At 47.3% G+C, this 22,630-nt stretch overlaps 1 protein-coding gene across 1 annotated transcript in view; it reads right to left on the reverse strand.

Annotated features, from left to right (window-relative positions):
• Positions 1 to 4,170: 4,170 nt before the first annotated feature.
• The window catches only part of IQSEC3 (IQ motif and Sec7 domain ArfGEF 3), a 26,114-nt gene continuing 7,654 nt past the window's right edge, over positions 4,171 to 22,630 (reverse strand). Inside the window, exons 3-11 of the mRNA XM_009642718.1 lie at positions 13,431 to 13,553; positions 12,623 to 12,789; positions 10,419 to 10,558; positions 9,439 to 9,564; positions 8,188 to 8,287; positions 5,955 to 6,116; positions 5,030 to 5,122; positions 4,329 to 4,372; positions 4,171 to 4,245 (exon numbers count right to left, since the gene is read on the reverse strand). Of these exons, the coding sequence (XP_009641013.1) occupies positions 4,171 to 4,245; positions 4,329 to 4,372; positions 5,030 to 5,122; positions 5,955 to 6,116; positions 8,188 to 8,287; positions 9,439 to 9,564; positions 10,419 to 10,558; positions 12,623 to 12,789; positions 13,431 to 13,553 (1,030 nt within the window). The remainder of the gene's footprint in view (positions 4,246 to 4,328; positions 4,373 to 5,029; positions 5,123 to 5,954; positions 6,117 to 8,187; positions 8,288 to 9,438; positions 9,565 to 10,418; positions 10,559 to 12,622; positions 12,790 to 13,430; positions 13,554 to 22,630) is intronic.

Below are 22,630 nucleotides of genomic sequence, written 5' to 3' on the forward strand. Positions count from 1 at the left end.
CATCTCCACCACTGCAGACAACTCCTGCCACTCCTCACCCAATGGCTGTGTCATCAGCACCCAGTGCCCACGTTTCAGCCTCGCATGGGAAGGAAGAGCATTTATTTTTTTCCCTCTTAAAATAAAATAAAGACAAAGGCCCTAAAAGGCATTCTGTCCTATTTTAGAATCCTAAAGTTGATCTTCCTAAGCCTTGAAGGGAGATAGAGTGAGCGAGACCAAAGCCTTTAAGCTAATTAATACCTTCCCCTCCCTACTGCTCAAAGAGTTGGGGTTTTTTTCTAAAAATACTTCCATAGCCCATTTTTAATGCTGTCTTCCTTCACATCAATGTCCCCAATAAAACAGAGGAGATGAGCTGTCATCTCTATCTCAGGATCTTTCCCTCCCCTCACTTTGAAGCTGGGATAGGGAGTGAGAGAGGAGATGAGGCCATGGAGTCTGGTATCTGGGCAGCTGTCCTATAGGAAGGGCTGACAGAGACAAGCATATAGCCAGGCCAGAGATACAGATGGGGCCTCACATGGGTGGTCTTCAAAAAACCCCTTCCCTCTAACACAGGAGGAAGAGCCTAAGTGAATGGATCATCCACCCCAGAAGGTGAACTTAACACTTGGCTTTGCTTTCAGAATATAAAAAAGCAGGTGGGAAGGAAACACAAAACCAGCTAGAAGGATGACAGCAGAGGTGGGTCTGGTTTATGCTAGTGAAGACAATCTTCATGTGTGTGTGTTGAGATGGGAGGGCACCTCCTGGTGCCATTTCTTTGGAAAAGTACTCATCCATTCCAGGAAGATCCCTGGGCTTAATCCCTCCCTCCTGCTCCCTCAGAGCTGCTTGGTGTTTCCTTTAGTAAGCATGCGCCATACATACACTACCATACAGGTGTATTTACATGTGAGGAGGTCTGCTAGGTCTCAGCAGAGGTCTCTGGTACAATGCTCCAGTATAACAACAGGAAGAGTTTTGGTGTTCAGAGTGAGGCCATCTTTGCGTTGTACTGCAGCTCAGGACAGTCTCTCCTCCTCTCGAGCTCTCTTTCACTCGTGCACTCCCTCGCTTGGAACTAGCTGCTGCAAGGAGATAATATTTGAAGAGCAATGAGGAGAAAGCATGGCAAGTGGTACAAGTTCTCAGCTCCAGCTTAGCAGGCAGCAGCATTAGCGGCAGGGGGAACTCCACCCCCGGGAGTGCCCCAGGGTCGGTCCTTGGCACGGGTGAGTCCATTTCTTTCCGAGGCTGGCGAAGTTTTGGGGTGGGTACAAACCTATGGTCAGGTAAACGCAAGGCAGGGAAGGAGGTCGAGGAGTAGCAAACGGAAGACACAGTGCCTATAAAGCAGCAGGTCATCAAGCCTCTCAGGAACAGGGCAGCAAAGTGCTACATGGGGACGGCACGAGCACAGGAGGCCAGTTGGGCTGGCAGGGTGTGAGGATGTGTGAGCATGTAGGTTGGCAGTTTCTATAGATGGCTCCTCACAATTATCATCATCTTGAGGGGAGACAGGGTAAGAGTTAGGTCAGTCAGCTTTTTTTTTTTTTAATTTTCTTCTTCTTTTACTAAAAAATAAATCACAAACTAGATCTCTGTAGGCAGAAAGGGTCCCCGGGAGGTGGTGGGGAAGGGAAGCGGGGAAGTCTGTGCTGTTTTGGTGCTGGTGGTGTGGCTACACGAGGCTGCGTGAGCCACTGGAGTACCTGCGCCTCTGAAGCAGGGAGCTGGGGGGGCAATACTGGTGGGGGTGGTTGTAGGGAGGTGGTGGAGGTGGGAGGGGAGGCTGATGGACCAGCTTCATGGGGGTTCCGGGGAGCCCACTGCCCACACCGCGCCAGGGGGTGGAGGTGCAGGAGTCGGAGGTGACATAGCGTGTCAGAGTCTGGTTGAGGGCCGGCTCCATTCGAGCGAGGCACGGCTTGTCCAAGACAATGACTTTGACAATCTGTTGGCACTGTACAAGTGTCCCCGCCGAGGCAGGGTGTGAGGGCACCAGTGCTGTCTCCAGCCGCTCCCGTGGCATGTTAAGACGCATGCTGGGCTGCATTCCACTCTCGGGCCCCAGGGTGGAGTTGTGCTGGTACGTTTGAAGCCTGTTGTGAATTGACACCTAGTTTAGAAACAGCCAAAGAAGCATTAAATGTTACAAGACTTTTCCCATCTGCTGCTACTGGCTGCCCTGAACCCCCCCCACCAGCCCGCCCCACATGCATTAAACCCTCCCCTCCCAAAAAAACCCACACAGGCACAACCCCCGTCTGCACAGCCCCCCCAGTAGCCCCATTGTCCCCATCTAGGCCTAAGTGCCCCTGTCCTTTCCATCACGTCAAAGGCGGCAGGGCCGGCGTTCCCAAATGCAGTGCAACTTTGATTATCCAAACGGCACAGGGAACGCAAGTCAACTCTACGAGTGGAGGCATCTATGAATTCTCTTGGTAATGAACAGACCTCAGAGGTCATGCCCTTGTCCCCACCAGCAAAAAGGAGAGGGGAACCAGACAGCGAGGTTTCAGATAATCGAGGTTGTACGCTTCAGCAAAATGACGGTCGCTGAATCTGAGATAGAGAGAGACAGAGAGACTGAAGCCTTTCCCAGCTCCCTGCCTTTCTGAGTAGGAAGGTACACCACATGACTGGCTAATCTGTTTACAAAGGAAAAAGCAGAAATCTGACATACTCTAGCAAAAGGCAGCTCCCTCTGATCCATTTGATGGTTTGTCAGTGAAAGGAAATGATTTTCAAAAAAAGAAAAAAGAAAGAAAAAATGCCCATCTAGCTCATACAATGATAAAAGAAATTCATGATGAAATGGCAGCAGATTAGATAATCTCAAAGAAATGGAAATGCTCCTCTGCTGGCAGAGTATTACTTGGGCAGCTGAAAGGGGGAAGGGAAGCAGGAGGTCATCAGGGTCCCCACAGAGAGATGGAGTCAAATAAGGGAGCTCACTGAGTCCAGTTTGAAAAGGAGCAGCTGGCCTGGAAGGGTGGTCCCTAGGGGGGGAAGCACAGCAGGAAAATGGTGCTTCCCGAATGGTGGATGACGTTATAATTCCTCCTGGCAAGGACAGGGGCTGATGGAGACCCCAAACCAGAGCAAAGTTGCTGGCTCAAACCAGAATGTCAGTCAAGTGACAAACCCTGGGTAGGAAACAAGCGCTCGCAGATCGGCATTGCACTTCCAGCTAGGCAGGGGTATTGACGGGCAGATGGGACAGTGGGGGTGCCCTGATGGTCTGGCACGTTGGGCAGCAGCACCAGCAACTGGGAAGGAGAAACTGTGGAGTGGCCAAGCTTCCCACCATGCTGGAATAAGGATGAGCTGCGTGTCCCTGCTCAAGCATGGAGGTTGCTCAGACTCACTGCACAGCGGGACATAATGTGTCAATATTTGTTCAGGCAGTGGAACATCCCCTAGGAAAAACTGGTTGCTGGGCCATGAAGTGCTAATGACATTAGGATACATGGAAGCCATTCTCCACAAGGAAACACTCCTCCCAACAGGAATAGGAAATTGGCTGGGAGAGGCACCTTCCCCTGAAAGGGGGTGTCTGCAGGGAAACGGGGTGCTCTTCAGGGAAAAGAAGTAGCACCCACTCCCTGCAGAGAAGCTGAACTCTTCAAGTAAATATACTATGACAAGAGGGGAAAGAACTACCCTGGAAAAGGGCAAATTCAGGACAATGGAGATATTCCAGACAGGGAGAGAGTAGGAAGCAGTAGATAAGATTTTCAGTGTGAAGATTGCATTTTCCTGTTTCCTCACAGGCAGTGGGAGTATGGGTGTCTGTGAAGAAACAGGCAACCCACTGGATGCTAGACATCCCTGCAAAGATAAATGTACACAGGACAGCCAAGCTCCCTACCTAGGAAGGTGAGGCTCTAGGGAAACTCTCTGGTATACAACGGCCATGCTTAATCCCCTTCAAGGGGGGATTGAGAGCCAGGGCTGCAGAGATTGTGCAGGAAAGCTGGGCTGCGGGGAATTTGCATGTGATGCTGCATGGAGTTAGCATGTCAGGGAAGTCTTTAGTGGGGTTCTCAGTCTCCCCGTAAGCAGTGGGGTGGGTTAGTCTACAGCGTTTGGGAGCTTGGTCCATGAGGGATGTTACAGTTATAAAAACGGATTGAAAATGCTTTGAAGTTTAGTTTGGATTTGAAAGTTGTATTACCCGTCCTAGCAGTAACTTTTAATTGTATCTCTGGAAATTGGTAAAATTGTCAGTCTGGCTGGGGAGGCATTGATTAAAACCTGAGAAAAGAAACAACAGAGAATGTGAGAAGAGCTGAAGTGAGAGAGAATTACTTACCTCAGCTGCTCCGCACTCTACTTACCTCCACTGTGCTCTCCGAGACCTTCTCCCCCAAATCCTTCTTGCCTTTGAAATAAAACAAAAGATCTCGCTTGTGAGGTCTGTACCTCTAGTCAAGAGCTGGCCCTCATACTGTGGACTGGAAAGCTAAAGGGAGACGTACAGGGCCAAACAAGACTCGACTGCAAGAAAAAACCTAGACCCTTTTGCAACCTGGTAGCTGCTTAGTGGAGTAGGGGGAGGCCCCTTTGGCATCCTATCCTTAGGTCCTCATCTCAGTGCCGTTCTGGTGAGTTGGTAGCCACTCACCTCTGCACTTGATTTTTGCTGGCATACAAGCCAAGGCATGAATGGACACAAAGCCTTTGATACAAAGAGGCCGGTCCAAAGTGTTGGTGAAGAGGCTGGAGGAAGCTGATAGTGCAGTTACTGTGTTGCATGAGTTCAGGAAAGAAAAAGTGGGCCAGGTTCTCCAGCAGTTACCTATGCTCCATCAGTAATGCCTCTTTGCTAGATGTTACAGTTACAGGCTGGGTAAAAAGACTTTCATGGCTTTCCTAGGGTGTTTGAAGAATGCATATGTTCACGTATTTCCACTATTTGCCCAAGGCTAAAGGATACAAAACTGATAATTTCTTTTTGCAGTTATTCTCACAGGAATCAATAAGAACACATTTGCAAAGGCAGCACTGCTTGCCCAAGAGAAGTTGGGTGTCCTCTTACCCGTTGGAGAGCCTTGCTTAGACTGCAGTTCCATCTGGGCTCCATTGGTCCTTAATGAGAGAGTCTTTGCCCCTTGCTGTTTCTCCAGCTCCCCTGCCAGACAGACATATGGAAGCGAATGAGGAGAGGGATGGAAGGAAGGAATATTGAAGGAGCAATATGGGAAGTCAGCAAGGAAAATTAATACAAGAAAATGTTAACGGTTGGACTTGATGATCTTAAAGGTCTTTTCCAACCTAAATGATTCTATGATTCTAAGATGGGAGGGAGAGAGGAATAGCCAAGAAAAATACAGAAACTGGAGAGGACTTGACATGTGGAGGAACTTGTATATTTCCACACAACCTTCTATGTATGACCTGCATTTACACAGAATATGTTACTGATGCACAGGAGGGGACCACTGATGCTAGCTACTTTGGCTCATCAGTTTGAGATGGAAAGGCCATCAAAGGCTACATGGACATCTAACCTGTGTAAGATAGCCCACAGAGGGACACAGTACAGACTGCTTGTCCCCTAGACATTTCTGGAGTGAAGGACAACTCTGCCAAGGCTACCAGACTTGTCCTGTACTTTCCAGCTGTCTACAGATCATATTTGCATAGTCAAAGGAGTCTGGGATGGAGAAGAGTCTTCTGGGTCTGACAGTCTACGCTTCACTATTCCAGGCCACTGTATCGTACAACCTGTATCGTAAGCATCGTAAGCATTTAAGTTCTTCCATTTCTCCTGCTGGCAGGTGGTCACAGCGCCTGATTGTTTTTTCACCTTACCAGTGAACACAAGAAAAATCCTGTGCAGACTTGTGCTACTCATCCTTTTCCCCCCTGTTTCTGAAGAACCCATTTCCTTTACCCTTTCTCCCTTCTAGACACATGCAGTGTGATGGCATTGGAATGCGAATTGTATTAGAGGCCCTTACATTCAATTCGTATCTGCTCCAGCTCTGTCACTTCTGCTATTGACTCTTTCAGATCTTCCACAAACTTCTGCATTTCCTCAGCACCCAGAGCACAGAAGTGTAGTACCTGTTTCTTCTCCGAGCCTGAAACTGGAGTCACCAGTGTGATGCCATGGGGGTAATCTGTAAAGAAGATGTGTCAACAAAATAAAGAGGCATTAGGCATTCTTGCTGGAGTAGTTGGCTGCTTTGGTACCTCTGCAGGACAGTTGGTTTCTAACATGAGTCCAAAGGAATGGCACACCTAGAGTTTGTCACACCACAAACTGCAGGAACCTGCAGCATTGCAGTCCTCCAAGGGAACAGAATGGCTAAGCTGCAGCAGCAACGCAAGCGCCACCAGCACTACAGTGCTGCCAAAACAATAAAACTCTAGCTCTTAGGTACATGTAGTTCAACATTGACTCTAGGAACCTGAACACAGAGGTAGGACTGTAAAGCCCTTCTGAATCTGTGGAGGAGTAAACAGTATATATGAGGCCAACACCACTTTTTCTCCTGTGGGAGATGCAGCAGGAGAGGTGGGCTCCTGGAGTCAAAGCCAGAACAGCCATTAGCATCCACAGTGGCAGGAGGTCTCCCCAGTTTCTACTTCCATCAGCAACGAACATGGCGGGGGTGTTAGCACAGCATGGGTGGGGAGCTCATTGTGCTGTGCAGAGAGAACAGTAAAGAGAAAGATGGGGGGTTGTAGGTCTCTGCTTAGTACGCCCCAACAGGCAAAACACATGGGAACATAAATGAAAGGACATGCCCAGGGAGTGAAAATATCACAACAAAAGCCCTTGTGTTTTAAAGATCAGCTTGGGTGCAGGGAGGCGGTGGCTGGAGATTCAGCCGACAGAAGCAGGAGAATGAGAGTGTGCAGAGAACTTCTACGCTTGTGACTGGACTTTCTCTACCTGTTGCTCAATGGCCAGTGGTTTCAATCCCTTTTCTCCTTCCCTCTCACCTTCCTCTACATTTAATTTCTCTCTTCCCCTGTCCTGCTTTCTCTTCTCTTCCACGACTCCTGCACCTGCCTGCCTTCCCCACCCTCTTCCTTTATCAGTCTTTGCCAAACAAGTCAAAGGACCAACCTTCTATTTGCTGCCAACCCTCAGCCCCTCCCGTTTGTGTCCCAGGCCCCTTTTCCCACCCTGTCTCTGCCTCATCTGTTCAGACCACAAGCTCTTTAGGAGATCTGCTTTTCTGTCTCTGCAGGGGATACATAACAGGATGTCTTTGCTAGAAGATCCTTGGGCACTCCCCTGAAAGCTGATCCCAGCTCTGATGGTGCCTCCAGGGGATGCTCAGTTATGAATGGCTCTTTTGTACATACAGGGATGTGAAAGCCTCTGCATGCTACAGAGGGTAGGGTGTTGAGAGAGTGACTCAGGCTGCCAATAGGGTAGAGGGAGGATGTCAAAAACTTAGTATAGCCACAATGCTGCTAAAGCCTTCCTTCCTTGCAGCATGTTCTGCAGGTGCTCACATAAACCCCAGTGGGTATCAGCCGTGCTTGCCTGGGACTTCTGTGCAGCCCCTCTGCCTGTGCCAGCAGGAAGCCTGCCTGTTTCTGGAACTCCTCCACCGTACAACCAGCCTCAATCATGACACATCATGGCTCTATTCCCAGACCATCAAGGTCAGGCTGACTAGGGCTGGCCTCTTGCCATGCTTTGGTGGGTGCTGTTCCAAGGGCTCTGCTTCTGTCTTGGGAAGCTTTCAGCACAGCACAGCATGGCACAGTGAGGGTAGGGGGCAGCAGCACTTGAGCCTTTATCAATGCCAAAGGTACAGGTGGGAGTTGTGACTTTGGGCATGAGGGGAGATGGGATAAAGCTAGCAGCAGCAGTTTTGTCAACGAGGTTCTCCACCTACAGTTGGCTCCTGAGAGCTCAGTGAGATGTATCTGGGGATTGATTCCCTCATTCCTCCCCACTAGTGCTCTCTCTGCCATGATGACAAGCCAGATCCTTCAACAAGCTTAAGTTCAGCCCTTCTGCAGATGCTCAGACCTAGCAAGAGGTACCCTCTCATCACACTGTACCTGCATAGTGATCTCCTCAGTACCAAGCCTCAGTTTCCTCCAATTTTAACCCTGATGGAATCTCTGTTCTGCTGCAAACTCACACTGAGTGACACAGCCCCCTCCCTCCTTCTCCTTTTCCCTGCCAAACCCCTCCAGGCAACCAAGGAGCAATGGACTTACATTCATTCTCAAAGAGATGGAACTGCATCCCTAGCAGGCCGACCGACTTGCAAAATGTATATGTTGAGGAGCTTTTCTTCTTGGGGCAAAGCTTGAGGATCTGTTGGAGGGAGAGATGCATCATTGGGCAGGGTGCCGGGAAACAGCGAGGGAAGAACGATGCAAACTGCTCAAAGCAAAAAAGCTGTTTGCAAACTCTGTTAATTGTACATGGGAGTAACACTTGGTGACTGATAGGCTCTTTGCCCATAAAGCTGCCTGGCCCACTGCACTTGTAACAACACTCCTGGAATTCTGCAGGCATAGTCCTGGGGCCCACTCAGCTCTCTGCCTCCCAGGGGTTCTGGCTTTCTGATGCCCACATTTCTGACTTTGCAAGGGTAATTCTTTTCACCGAGGGCCAGATCAAAAGGTGAAGGGAAGCCTGTCAGAAGTATCTTAAAGCTGGGAACAAAAGCATATGTGAATGCTGTGCTGCCCTTGCTCCCTCAGCACTAGTTCTTGTGGATCTGATTTATCTTATGTAGTAGAGGGATAGCAAGGAGCAGATCCTCTCCCCAGGTTCACAACTGTACAAACGGGTGCAGAGGAATAGGTGGGGAAAGATCTCTTGTCCTCTGCTCCTACAAAAGGGCTTGGGTTTAGCCTTACATTTGCAACATCCACAGTTTAATTTTGCCATTTAATTCAGCAGAACTTCCATCTTGTTTGGCATCCTTCCAGTCTCAGCATACCTCTGCCCTCCCTTGTACCTGTCTGAACTCAGTTGTAAGGTTGCTGGGGCAGGACACTTTTAAAAGTACTATGCAGATTTGGGGCTCCAGTAAGTAATACCTACTCTCCTACAGCTTTTGCAGTGTTAGAAGGCAGTGGTTTTAAAGTGTCTGGCAGTAAAGATTTAAAGTGCATGGCAGGGCTCTGTCTACTATAGCACAAACAGACAAAGAAATGAACCTCCCTTTCATGAAATGAAACTCCCTGCTGGCAAAGGCATGAGAGAGAGCAATGACATTGCTTGGATGGCTGTGGGATGTGACAGTTTGTTTTTTCAAGGGTTAGAGGAGTTTTAGATTTGCTAAGTTTTTAACAATGAAGGATCCAGAGCTGTGTCTTACAATGTTGATGGACCAGGAGATGGTCTGTCCTTAGGACTGGTGGGGGGAGTGGATGCTGTGGACTGGTTTTAGATTTCTTTATAGAAATCAGGGTGAGCTTTATCACTGTAGTGCCTAATTGCAAGAGCACACTCACCACCAGCAGGTCATTGAAGAGAAAAACTTCCCTCTGGTGAGCTGCCTGCTTCTGCACTTTGTTCACATCAGTCACTTCGTACAAGCGGCTGCAGCAGACCAGCCGGCGATGGGGCACGGACAGAACCTGCAGAAGACCCACAAGAGCATGCAGGGGCTGAGGGAGGTGCCACTGTGGGTCTCCCCCACACTCAGCCTGCACAACCCTGCCCAGTGACAGTAGCACAAGCCAATTCTGCCCACTCTGCCCACTCAGATCGTCTCCTCACCACCACTCCTAACCATCACTTTTCCCGCTGGTGCAATAGCAGAGAGCGCTATGCCTTTGTGATCTGGATAAATCAGAGGAGTGGGACAGGCTATAGGCAACCCCCTTGCTCACACATCCTATCTTCCAGTGCTTCCAGTCACTGGGTGAGTATCCATCCTCTCTCACTCTGCTGGACATCTGCAGGTTTCCTGGGCTTTGAGAAATTATGCTGCTCATTCTGGGTAAACAGTAGGCATGTTTTTTGCATTAGAGATCGGTTACTTCTAAAGAAACTGTCTTTGCATTTGAGGGTCTCTTAACCCCAGCAATCCTTAGGGAACTCATTAGAGACAGATGGGTGAAATTGTTTTCTATCACTTTGCCTTCTGCTTCCTACACCCTCACAAAACACGAAAGTTTGAAACACTGCAGGGCTATCACTGGAGCATTGGCAGGCAGGACCTGCATTGGCAGGCAGGACCTGCAATGAGATTCTTGGGCAAACAATTACTGCACCAGATACTGTCAACTCTGGCCAAGGAGGTCCCCCCAAATTAGGATAGAATGAGATAGCAAGGAAAAAGGTGTTTGGAGAAAAAGGAGTGAATTCATCAAGGCAAGCAAGGAAAATGTTACAGAAGAGGGGTAGAGGCAGAGAGGAAAAAGAGGGCCAGTGAGGGAGATGGGAGCAAGAGGGGTGAGTGGGTTCCAGCAGGGTTAAGGGTGCTCACCGTTTTCATTCCAACTATGGACTTCTCCACTTTGGTGACATAGGTCACATGATCCTCATTGGATTTTAGCTCTTTCTGCTGGATCCTCTCATAGATCCCCACCACCAGCTCCCGTGGGATGTCAGCACCATCGTCCACCCCTGCCAAACACAGAAAATGCTGGGCAGGCGAGGCAGGCAGAAAAGGAAAGGGAAGAACCAGTGGTCCCTGACAGGCAACTACTGCCTCTGCACTGTGCAGTACTGGGAAAGATGAAGGGAGAGAGCAATATGTTGCTCTAGGCTGTCTTCTTTCTTCCTCTAACACACCTAATGCACCAGCAGGAGAGACTGACATTTCTGAGGCCAATGCAGAAGATTTCATCATTCCTTTGCTCTGCATGGTGGCTCCTTTCCATGTGTTCCCTAAGGTTTTATAGCCACAATTTCACATTCATATATCTTGGGCCACTCAGCAGCAACCCCTGCATTGATTTCATGTCATCAGAAGTGCTAGATGTGGGGTCCAGTTGCTCCTCCTGCCAATGCAAGCATCAGCTCTCTTGTTTGCTTGGTGGCCTCCACCATTTTCCTTCTGTGATGTCTCCTAGGAGTAATACTTCCCTGTTACTCTGTCTGTGGTACCTCTGTCTTGGCCCTGTCCCTTTCTTCTTTTACATCTCCTTAGCTAACTCTCCAAATTTTGCTGTCTGACCCTTGCAGAGTCTGGCAGAAAAGTTATCTTTCACCCTTCCCTCAGCCAAACACCACAAATTAAACTGCCAGCCTTTCCTCTGAACTGAACTGCTTCAGTCATTTTATATTGATTTTCTCTGCTTTCCCTCCAGCTCCCTGGTCTGAAATGCACTACCCTGAGTGATGCAGGTGAGGAACTGCTGAGGAATGGAGGGGCATTGTCATCTCCTGGCTCCCTCATCCACGTCCTTGCAAATGTAGCCTGAATACACTGTCTTTTTTTCACAGACAGGCTGGTGAAGCTACTGACCTGGGCACTGCCCTGCAGGCAAGTCTGGAATGAACTGTCTCCCCTTGTCTGTAATGGGGTGACATTCGCTCGCTCTGCTGAGTTGTGGTGTGTCACACACTGGAGGTGAGTGATCCTCATGTTGGCTGAATTGATTGTGATGTGAACTGGCAGATTTTCGAGCAATTCTAAGTGTAAGTTAACATAAAAACCCCTTTTGAGTTAGTGCTATCAGCTGTGATACCAAAGGGGATGATGGCAGGTATCAGCCCCATTCAGTATCTCAAGAAATAATTTGAAAGAGGGCCTCAGTGTCACATTATAACAGTCTGAAGTGGATGACAAATTGGGTAAGGTGTGGGAGGCTGAGACAACACTTTCTGAACAGCAGTCAGGACAAAGAAACCAGTCAAAGGAACCCACAAAAGTTCAAAATCTAGACGGGGATTTACACTGGTAAAACTTTGAGGCAGCTTCATCTGAATTGCAGATATGCAGTAAGAGACACTTGGAAGATGGCTGACCTAGGATGACCTAGGAGTGAACATGGCTAGGAAATTAGACAAGAATTTGTCTAGACTGGATGTCAAAAAGGCCAAACAATACTAAGCTGCATTAGCAGATCTGAAAATAAGGAAGAGGCAGTGGCTCTATATATAAGTATGTTGTGATCACCCCTGAAAAAGTGCTTTTAGCAACCTATTACCAAGATGGGAAGGACTGACCTTGAAAAACAAAAGAAAATTGATTTGGGGAACTGATGTATCAGAAATTGCTGAGGTAATATATGCATGGACTCTGTCAGGCCTACAGTTACTATAAGTAATTGCAAGCAATTAAGAAGGGGAAGACTTAGCCTGAACAGAAGGAAAATGTGTTCATATATTGAAAGCAGCAAGGAGGGGAAGGGCTTGTTTAGCACAATCCAACAGGGTCTAAGAAGGATGGAGCTGAACAATAGGAAAATGTAATACAATGGACTACTTCCAAGCAGTGAGATCTATTAAAAGATTAAACCACCTCTCAAGGAAAATTGTTGGTGACAGCTTTGTGCAGAAGATAAAGCTTAGATTTTCCCCTTCCCCAGCATCCCAGAAGACACCTTGAAGGGCCTTCCATGTCTGGCTCACAGGGAGCAGCAGCAGCCGTGAAGAAAGGCAGCTCCACTAGGTTTTTGCTGCCTTCACCTAGGCAGAATTTAGAGCAGCAAGAGGCCAAAAAAATCAAAGCAGGACCCTCACCTCTCAGATTGCGAATGAAGTCCTCCAGCATCATCTTCCTGTCAGGCTTGATGTTGGGGCTGTACATGTCCGTATTGAGGAGGATGATTGCAAAGGCCAAGATGAAGATGGTGTCCGGGTTGTGAAACTGCTGGACCACGTCTGGGTTACACATGCAGTACCTCTGGCTGCAGCAGGAGGGATGTACACACTTAACATGGAACATGGGAGTCCTCTGCTCCAGGGTGGCAATGGCTTCATCACAAATGGATCAAATTCCTCCTCTCACTCCACCTCTCACACAAATGAGAAGGAACCAACTGATCTCTGAAGGCAGATTTACCCACCAACAGCTGAAGTACGCCATCGAACCTTCAGCCTTCTTGTCCTCAGGAACCAAAAGAGCAAGTGAGACTACAGAGGGCTACTCAGGCTGGTGTCACTATGTAAGGGTAATATAGGAAGTGTCTACTCCAGCCTGCCTTGCTAAGGGCAAAGCACTCCTCTGGATGCACCAAGGGAGCAACCCAGCACCGCTGCAAGCCCCAGTGCTGCTCTTCCTGTGAGTCACCAATGAACAGGGGGTCCCTTGCTGGCAAACATGTCAGGACTGGCCTCATTCTGGCCCTTTGTGCCCTTCATGCCACTGAACATCTGACAAGGCTCTGCTGCAGCAGTGGCACAGAGGACTCTGTACTTCAGAAGGCCCTCCATGACCACCTTCTTTGGAAGGGAGGTCCCTGGCCATTCACTGCATGTTTTCTGCCTTGGGTGTGTTTTCTGCTTCCACCTAGTTGCAGCAGTGCAGCTGCAGGGCTCATTCTCTTACCTGAAAGCCTCAATTAGCCGCTCGACCTTCTGCGCCTCTCCCTGCACACGGATGTGGGCCTGGAATTTCCGCAGGGCTTCATCCAGCTCCATGCCTGAGAAGTCCATCTCATCCACCACGCAGCTGTGGGAGGGGGACACAGCCTTCATCAGTACCTCCTGCCATGGTGGGTGTCAGGCAGACTCCTTCACTGTGGTGCCAAGGGTCAGTCCCCAAGGGAAATACCATGGGAGAGGCCCTGGGACATCACTGTGGCTTCCCAGACCATACTTAAAATGGGCAGTAATTTCAGACAATTCCTGCATTCTACAGCAGGTGAGCAATTCTTGTGCCCCGCTATATATATATGTGTGTGTGTGTGTGTGTGTATATATACACCATGAGGTGTATATATATATATCATATTCCACATACAGCTTATATATTGGCATATACATATACGGATAAATATATATATGTATTGGTATTTATCTGTATCTATATAGATATAGATATCTAGACATTCATATTGACATAGGTATTTAGACACTTATATCGAGACTAATATCAAGATAAATATAGATCCATCTACTTCTGCCTTTCCTATTATCTGCTAATCCTTCACACATTGTCCATTCCTCCCTCCCTCTCAGCACATGCACTTGTTCGCTACCTGCTTATCCATCCTTCTCTTATCTCCATTCACTGGGCTGTTCCTGTGCTTGTCCTCTCCTCACCTTCCATTCTGTCCAGTATACATCCCCATTTGCAACCCGTACCTTCTTCACCACTCTTCGCTCCCACTCAACCACTGCAGCAACAATGTTCATTATGTCTTTAAAGACCAGAGCCAGCTCAGAAAAAATAGGAAATGGAAGCTGTTGTACAGAAATAACATTGCAACACCAGCTGGCTTGTAACATCAAGGCTGGGTAAAACTCTGTCCATGTAGTCAAACACCAGGAGTCCCCAACAATTCATTCTGTCCAAACCCCTATTTATTTTATACATTTCTACCCATTCCACACAATCTTTTCCATTTCTACCATACTTTAGTGCCATGCTTCCCTGTTATCTGCTGGAAATCCTTCACCTCATACATCTGATATCACTTTTCCTTTCACAGCAATGCATTGCACACTGGTAATTCATAGCTAGTTCAGATACCCAAAGAAGGGGATGCCACCTCTCTTGTTTCCCACTAAAGCATTCTCAGCTTGTAAAAGTCCTATTGTTAGTCTCCAAAACCTATTACTACAGTTCTTGCTGTCTGTTATAGTCAAATAATCTAGTTGTTCTTATTCCTACTGCATATTTTTGTCAGTTGTAATGACACCACCTTCCCCATGTGGCTTCAGCACATTTTGTTAGCTTACTCTTACCTTTTGTGTCCAAGTCATTACTGAAAGAATTAATCAAAAGACTAGACTCAGAAAACTCTGCTCATAACCTCCCCTAGGCCTCACTTCCCATTTCAGCAGTGTATGTAAGCACTAATGTCTGCATCAGGCAATTCTCTGCCCCATTTATGATTCCTTTGCTAATTGCTCTCTCTTCCACTCTCAACTAACAATTTCTCATGTCAAATGCTTTGCCGAAGTCTAGAGTTACCTTCTGCATGTCCCTTGTCTAGAAAACCAGTTATTTTAACAAAGACAGACACTGAATTAAGCTGCTCTCCACCAGCTTTGGTATGTACCATTTACCCTCCTATCTGCCATTATTCTTTTCCATAAACAAATTCTGAAATCTGACATTCTATATGACAGACCAAGAAATTCACAGTTGCCACAATCCCATTTTCTTTAAGCCTTCCTTAAATAAAAAGTTACTAATTTGCCAATCTTCAGTCATATGGTACCACCTTGACATTACAAGTGTACTAAAAATTCAAGGACTTCATATTTTCTAATTCTACATACCTTGGATGCTAATTCTATCTCTCCCCCCCACCCTTTACTTCATCCTCTGTATTGTGTTTGGTTTGCTTTCTCATATTGTAAAGGATAAACTGACCCCAAATTTAAGGTTAGGAAATTTTCCCCAAGACAGGTTGTCTGGAACTGTATGAATAGAGGGGGAGAGGATTAGCTCTCTTCTGGATCCTTCCATTTCCTAGGATTATCTGGAAATTTTACCAAAACAACCTCTGCTAATAAAGGGATGTCCTGTCATCAGTTTCTTCTTCTTCCTTTCTGTGATAAACTGGAGATGTGTCTGTTGGTCTTTTCTATAGTGCTGTGGTTTGCTGTGGGCTGTTGGGAAGTGTTTTGTGAACTAGACTGTTGAATGCCATGTGCAACCTTGCTAGAATAAAAATCTATTGCATGAAGTCTCAAATGGGTGAGAGACAGGGTTCAAATGCTCAGAGACATCTCTCTGTTCCTCCATTCCCCTACGGATTCAAGAGTTGAGATATCATTGCTTAACTGGAGCGACACCCACAGAATAACCTACCAAGTGCTCTGGCTGAACATAGAGTGTTCAGTGGATATTTCAGTGGACAACTAAGGTTGGAGTCGTTACAACCTCAACTGGGAAATGTGGGGTCTTTCCCTGCAAAAACTCCACATAATCCAAATATAGGAACAACTGGTGAGGAGCCAGGGCAGAGAATCAATGGGGCTGCTCTCATAGGAAATCTTACACGAAACCTTTTTTTTCCTCTCCAAGAGGTGGACTGCAGAAACACTCACAAATGGTTACTGGCAACAGCAAAAACTTCCTCCACTGCCTCTTTCCTTTGTTATTTTTATTCTTCTCATACTCACATGTCCCTTGGGTTGACATCAAGGCATTCTGCTTCTTTGAATTTATATTTGATAGTAAGAAATTTTTTTCTCTGGTTAGTTGTTATTGTGTTCACAGCTGCAACCACCTCTGCTGTTGGACTTTTGTTATTATTTTTTAATCCTTTCCAATGCGTGATGTTTCTCAGCACTGACCCCAATGATTTTGCTGTTATTTTCTGCTTCCAAACATGTTAAAGCAGAGTGCTTACACATACCAGTGAGACCTGCTGAGGTCACCCCAGTAACCCCAAACCACCAGCATTAAATCATGTATCTTTTGCTCCCTCCCTCATTGATCAACCCTTCCCCTTCCACACAGGCTGCTCTAACACGTCCCCCCCTTTGTGTACAAATCTCAAATAATAAAGTCAATGCCCTTGTTACAGAAAGCATCAAGCCTTTATTAAGACAAGTAGGACAAGCTCTTTTCAAACTCAAACAGGCATTGCTACATGAGTTATGCTCAGCTTCTCCTTTGAGAGTTTCGTTCATGGACTGACAGATGCAGGTTTATTTTGTAAATTCTAAGATGAACTCCTGGGAGTCCCTTCTGTTTGTCTCTCAGCCCAAAGAAGGGTGTCCCTTCTCCTGCTTCCTGAGAAAAGTTGACCAGGCAGAAAGGATGGGTTAGCAGGAAAGTTTGACTCAAGCAAAGTCAGCCTGAGCTTGCATTTGATTTATCTGACAAAGCTTGTGCCAAAGGCCTGAGGAATAGCTCCTAGAGGAGCCATGAGGTATGCTGCTACTTTCTGCTGCTAGACAGACAGAAAGAATGGCGGATCATAGTTGTCTGATACTTTTTGTGAGCAAATTTGACATAGCAAAGTCCATTCCAAGAGCCAAAGAAAGAGCCTTGTGCCATGGGGCTGCCATGTTCCTGCTCCTCTTCTAGGTGACTACAAGTTTTGCTGCCTTGACTGACCTCAGATTCCTGTACAGACTCTATTAACCTTCTGAATGCACTGTGGTGCCTGTGTCAGAGCTCCCCTGAAATGCAATGCTATTTTTATTTGTGAAACCAGGCCAAGAAGGTCTTTTCTTTTCAAGGTAGAGACCCTGGAAGCTGACATAGGATCTCTTGGCAAAAAGTACACTGATCTCATCAGCCTCCAGAGCTGCAATGTAAAAGGCAGTGTAACTGCCTGCATGACAGGGGTGTCTCTCACCAGAACTGGATTTGCTGATGTAAGAGACAAAAGTTGAGCTGAGAGCGGATGGCTCTCTGCATCCAAGGAATAAACCAGCAGCTCATGTGCATGTGCCAATACCAGTGCTGAGCAAATTTTTCCACAAACAGCAAAATGCTTGTGAGATGCCTATTCCAGGACCACCAGGAGGCCTGAAGGATAATGAAGCAGGGGCAGAGTAATCGCCCTATAAAATCTCCTCCTGTTTCAAATCCTTCCTCCCTGTGGACTTGCAACAAGCCATGTGAATTGAGCTCATGGTACATCCAGAGATGCATTTAGCCCAGTACCCACAGGGACAGGACTTTGGATGTTTGGATCATGTTGCTGAAGTGAGCAGGAAAAGTGCTGACACCCTGCTTCATAAACAAGGTGGTGCAGTTTGAGGGCTCTTGTGCCACTTGTATACACGGGGACCTCAGTCTGTCCTGAGGCACTCAGCAGACAGGCACCTCACAACTGCAGAGAATTGCACCCCAGGTGCCAGGGCCAAAGAGTGGGCTCCTAGTTGGATAATTTTGCTCAGCTATTACCTCTGTGGCAGCCATACTGCCTCCTAGGCTGCAGGGCATATATCGCCCCAAAAGGGGCTGGACACAGTGGCATCAGAGCTGCAAGGATTTTAGCATGGGGCTAAGCATGGCAAAAAAGCCTTGTAGCGAAAGGATTCAGTGAAGGCAGGAAGCAGCTGTATCGTGTGGGGTTGGGATCTGCTCGCCCAAGCATAATGACCTATTTTCCAGCTTTTCCGCTCAGGTGACAATACAGCAGGAGCTGGGCTGCAACTAAAAGCATCTGTAATGAACCTGCAGCCCACTCTCAGGGAGAGAGCAAAGGAGGAGGCAGCCAGGTGGAAAGTTTAAAACCAGAAGGCACAAAGATATTAATTACAAACATCCCTCTTCTCAGCTTCCCTAACCTTAAGAGCTTTCTGAAGACGAACCAAGCTTTGGGTGGACTGCTGAGGAAGAGCTCAGCTCCTTGGGAGGAGGCTGCACTGCACGTGTTAACTGGGGCTCACAGAAAGAAGAGTGAGCAGGACTTGCTGATTCCCTGCACCAGGAGGCACAGGCATGTGTCCCAATCCTGCCCTCCATGCCTTCCTTGTGCAAGGGTAGTCTCTACAACAGACACCATGGCCTGCACCACTCTCCCCTTTCTGGGGGATGCTGCACTACATCTAGTCCCTGTTTTTTTCTGGACCTGAGTCACGCCTACTTGCCCTCCCAGGGTTGGTGGTAGCTCACATGGCAAAAAAGCCTCACAAGGTGGAGAGCTGTTCCCACGCCAGGCATGTTGGCCATGCAGGGAAGGGTTCTTCCCAGCCTTCATCTTCCCCCTCAAGGGACAAGGGAAACCACTGTTTCTCCAGGCACCTAGTCAGGTTCAAGCTGCACCTTCAGCCTTTGCAAGCATGGCAAGGGAAAGCTGCTCTTGTTCACAAGTTTGATCTGTGCCACAGCTCTGCTTGCAGCAGAAGGTCAGAACTGCCTAACACATTCTTCCCCCTGTCCTGTTTCCATCATATCATTATCTATTGCTCCACAGCACAAGCTGCAGCACTGTGCTGCTCAAACCCTCCTGTAACGCAAGTTCCCTAGTGATCCTCTGTAATGTCCTCAGTAAGAAGGAGAAAGTAGGCTTGTTTGGGCTAACTTGTCAAGTTCATTCTGCCAGTCCAAGAGGAATCTAACACTTCTTTGAGAGGCAGCCTCTTTGCTGGGCTCCCAGCTCTGCACTTACACTCCTAAGAGCAGCTTTTATTGCCCTGACTTCCCATGAGAGAAAGAGAAGACAATACACGCTTGACAGACAGGAGAGCTCCTCACCCACAGGGAGAGTGTGTCTAACAGCAACTCACAGTCTAACACCAACCAGCCCCCGACTCAGCACACTGTCTCCTCTGCTTGAATCCCTGTCCCTTTCTCCTCTGACAGCAAATGCACCAGGACAGCCACTTCTGCACTTCCAAGTCCCACAACCTGAACACAAACCATCCAGTACCAGCAGCAGAGCCAACTCCACTCATGGCATAACTCACATTGTCTTGTTCATGAATGAACTGTAAATGGAAGCAATTCCTGAGCCAGGAACAGGTGGAGGGGAAGAATGAACTAAAGTGAAGTATGAATGAAGGAGAACAAAAGCAACAAATAAGCACAGAATGAAGAGTGCACGAAAACAAATAAACAATACATCTGAGCATGTAATACAAAAGAAAGGAATGAAGAAAGGATGCAAGAATGATGATGTGTCTCATATTAAAAGTATGTGTTAGTGCCTTGGGCCTGTCTTTTTCAAAGTAATAAAATGATGTTTCTGCAGTACTTGCCAAGTAGATTTGATAATATCAGCTCAGTACCAGATTGGTGCTTTAATGGCCTAGGCTACCTCTCTACAGCTGTATTCCCTGGACCAGCAGACATTGAAACCCTGGGGTAGGTCCCCAGTGACTCCTCCCAGCTGGCTTCAGGGCAGGTTGTGGAAGCAGATTCCCAGGAGAAGAGGCTGGATCTTACTGTGGGATGCTGGATCACAGCGAGCATTTGTTACTGTGGGATGCTCAAAATTGGTTACAGATGGGATTTATCCCCTGTAACATAAAATGCCTAAAAGCTAGATGTCCAGCCTTAACCAGAACATTGACAAAAACAATACTCTTGTGGGACCTGTGTCTCTCCATTGACTAATGGAATTCATAAATGCATAGAAGACACTAAAACTTGGTGGTGGCTAATAGCCAATAGGTGAGATAAATTCTACTTTTAAAGACCGAAACCTTTTCTGCAAGAGAAAATGACATACTGCATTTCCCCAAACAGACAGGCCTAAGCAGTTTAGTGTTATCAAAGGATGTGTGCCAATTATAGTCAGATACTGTTGAAAATCCCCTGATCTCTCCCTTGTTCCTGTGGCTAGAGTGTATAATTACTTGTGAGTTATCCAGACACCTTTTTTGGGTTCCAAGAAAATCAGTTAAAGCTTGAAAGATAGAGTAGGAAAATGGGAGAACATAATTTCAGGGCATTTAGGTGCTGGGCATGCAGGTGTGGGAATGCAAAATAGCACACCAAAGTGCTTGAGTCTCATCCTATGCTTACCCTCACTCACCCTCCTGCCCATGTACATAAGAGGCTTTGCAATCAGCATGGCACTTCTGTGGAGTTTTGCATTTACTAGGTGGGCAGTGAAGAGGGATCATCTTCACAGTGCCAAATGCCACTCTTGAGCTGTGTTGGCTGACTCCAGGAACAGGCAGGGGCTGGCTTGTTTGTCAGCCAGCACAGCTTCAGTATCTATGGAAGCCAAGAGAAGTTTGCAGAGTATAGAGTTACGGCTGGACTTACAGCTGAGTCTGGAGTTTGTAACCTGGGCAGCTCTGCCTCGCCTCCAAATGCACAAGGGAGGCTTACACTTTTGCAGATGTTTTAAAAGCTGTCCTATTATTTATTCATGCAGTTGGGTTAATTCAACCTGGCTGTAATAGAAACAATGCTTACAATACACAATTCTAACACAAGTTTTCACATCGAGCGAAAGCTAAACTAACACAGCAAGTGGCATCAATAATTGAAATTGCTTTCGGGAGGGAGAGGATGGGCCAGGAAGGCTCCAGAGCCAGGTCTGGGATATGAAAGAGCAGAAACATCTCCCCTGCATACAAGCTTGCTCACTGCAAGTGATCAGCTACTCCCTGCTCATAGCCACTCTGCTGGGGCATTTGAGCTTGCCAGGACTAGCAGTGCCTGTTCTTCTTCTGTCCATTTGGGCCACAAAAATGACTGTGGCACTGGGTAAATTGTGCAAAAGCTACTGTAGGAACTATCCTGTCTGCCACGACTCTCCAGGGAATACTACATACGCTAACACTGGCTTGCTAAGTGTGGGTAGATGTGGGGACTGCGAGACAGCCCTTGCAGAGTCCATTCTCCCAACCTGTGCCAGTGTTCCTGAATTAGTTTGACTGGAGTTGGATGGGGAATGAGAACCAGACTATTTCTTGCGTCTAAAATGCCAAACGGTGTTTGAGCTGCCTCTTGCTCCCACACAAACAGCTCAGAAGTTGTGACTAGCCCTAGAGCTATAGTGCACTGGAAATGCCAGCACACTATACTACACTGCCAGCCTTCTTCTTCTTGCAGCACGGACAGGAAAAAAAAACCCAGGATGATAAACCTGGGCCAGAATTTCTCCTGGCAATGCCTTGTTTCCATGCATGTCGTACTGCTGGGTGTGCAGCCGTGGCCCAGCTAACTCTCACAAGCAGCTGATGAAAATTTGCTTGCAAAACCCATCAACCATTGCTATCCCCAAGCTCAGAACTGACACAGGAAGATAGTGAAAGTACCCGCCAACAGCACATCTACAACCAGCTGAATGTGTGTGTTTTCTCCTTCCCATTTTAGAACATTTTGTATATATTTTATATCTACTTTTATCTTTGCCTTTAAGGAAGATGAATCAGCAGTTTATTGTGAAGAGGGGATGGCAGCACAGATTTTTGTGCAAGAACATCATCTATTGCCTGGAGAGATCAGACACAGGTTTGAACCCTGAATTCAGATTCAGTTGCTTGATACAGATCCATGTACCCACAGTTCATGTCCAAGATATGTCTGTGTACACACAGCCTCAACAGTTCAGTTCCCATCTTTGAGCCTTGCTCTCTACATATGTAAATAGGATGTCAGGGTCACTCTTTCACTGAACATTTGGAATGCTACCTTGAGAGATGCAGTAGAAACTGAGAGGAATAAGCATGATGGAATAGGGCCACCTGCTTTAATGGCCCTTCTGCAACATGTGGAGACAAGACAGGCAACCACAACATAGCAGCTCCCGGGCATCGAGGCTGGAAGGCTGACACCAAGCTTTGCAATAGGGATGGTTCCCAGAAGCTGCTGACACAGAGTTTGTAGTCACATGTGAGGCAGAAGAACATGGTCATTTGGAGGGATGATGCCAAGTTTAGGACTACAAGGAAGTGCCAGACTATTGCTATCTCAATACTTTCCTGTCTGTGCAGAGGGTAGGTTTGGACTTCAGCAGAATATCTGTCAGCCCACACATTGCTCACTGGAGAAAAAGAGGCAATTACTTTTAATTGTAGCTCTCAGCATGAAGAGACTGGAGAGAACATGTGTCTCGTTGCTGGCCAAATCAATACCCATACAGTATATTAAAAAAAGAGCTGGACCAAAGGTTAGGTACCTGCAGCAATAAGCAGCAGCAATTGCAGCAG

Source organism: Egretta garzetta, unplaced genomic scaffold, assembly GCF_000687185.1.
Source record: "Egretta garzetta isolate BGI_Z169 unplaced genomic scaffold, ASM68718v1 scaffold427, whole genome shotgun sequence".
Taxonomy (NCBI): domain Eukaryota; kingdom Metazoa; phylum Chordata; class Aves; order Pelecaniformes; family Ardeidae; genus Egretta; species Egretta garzetta.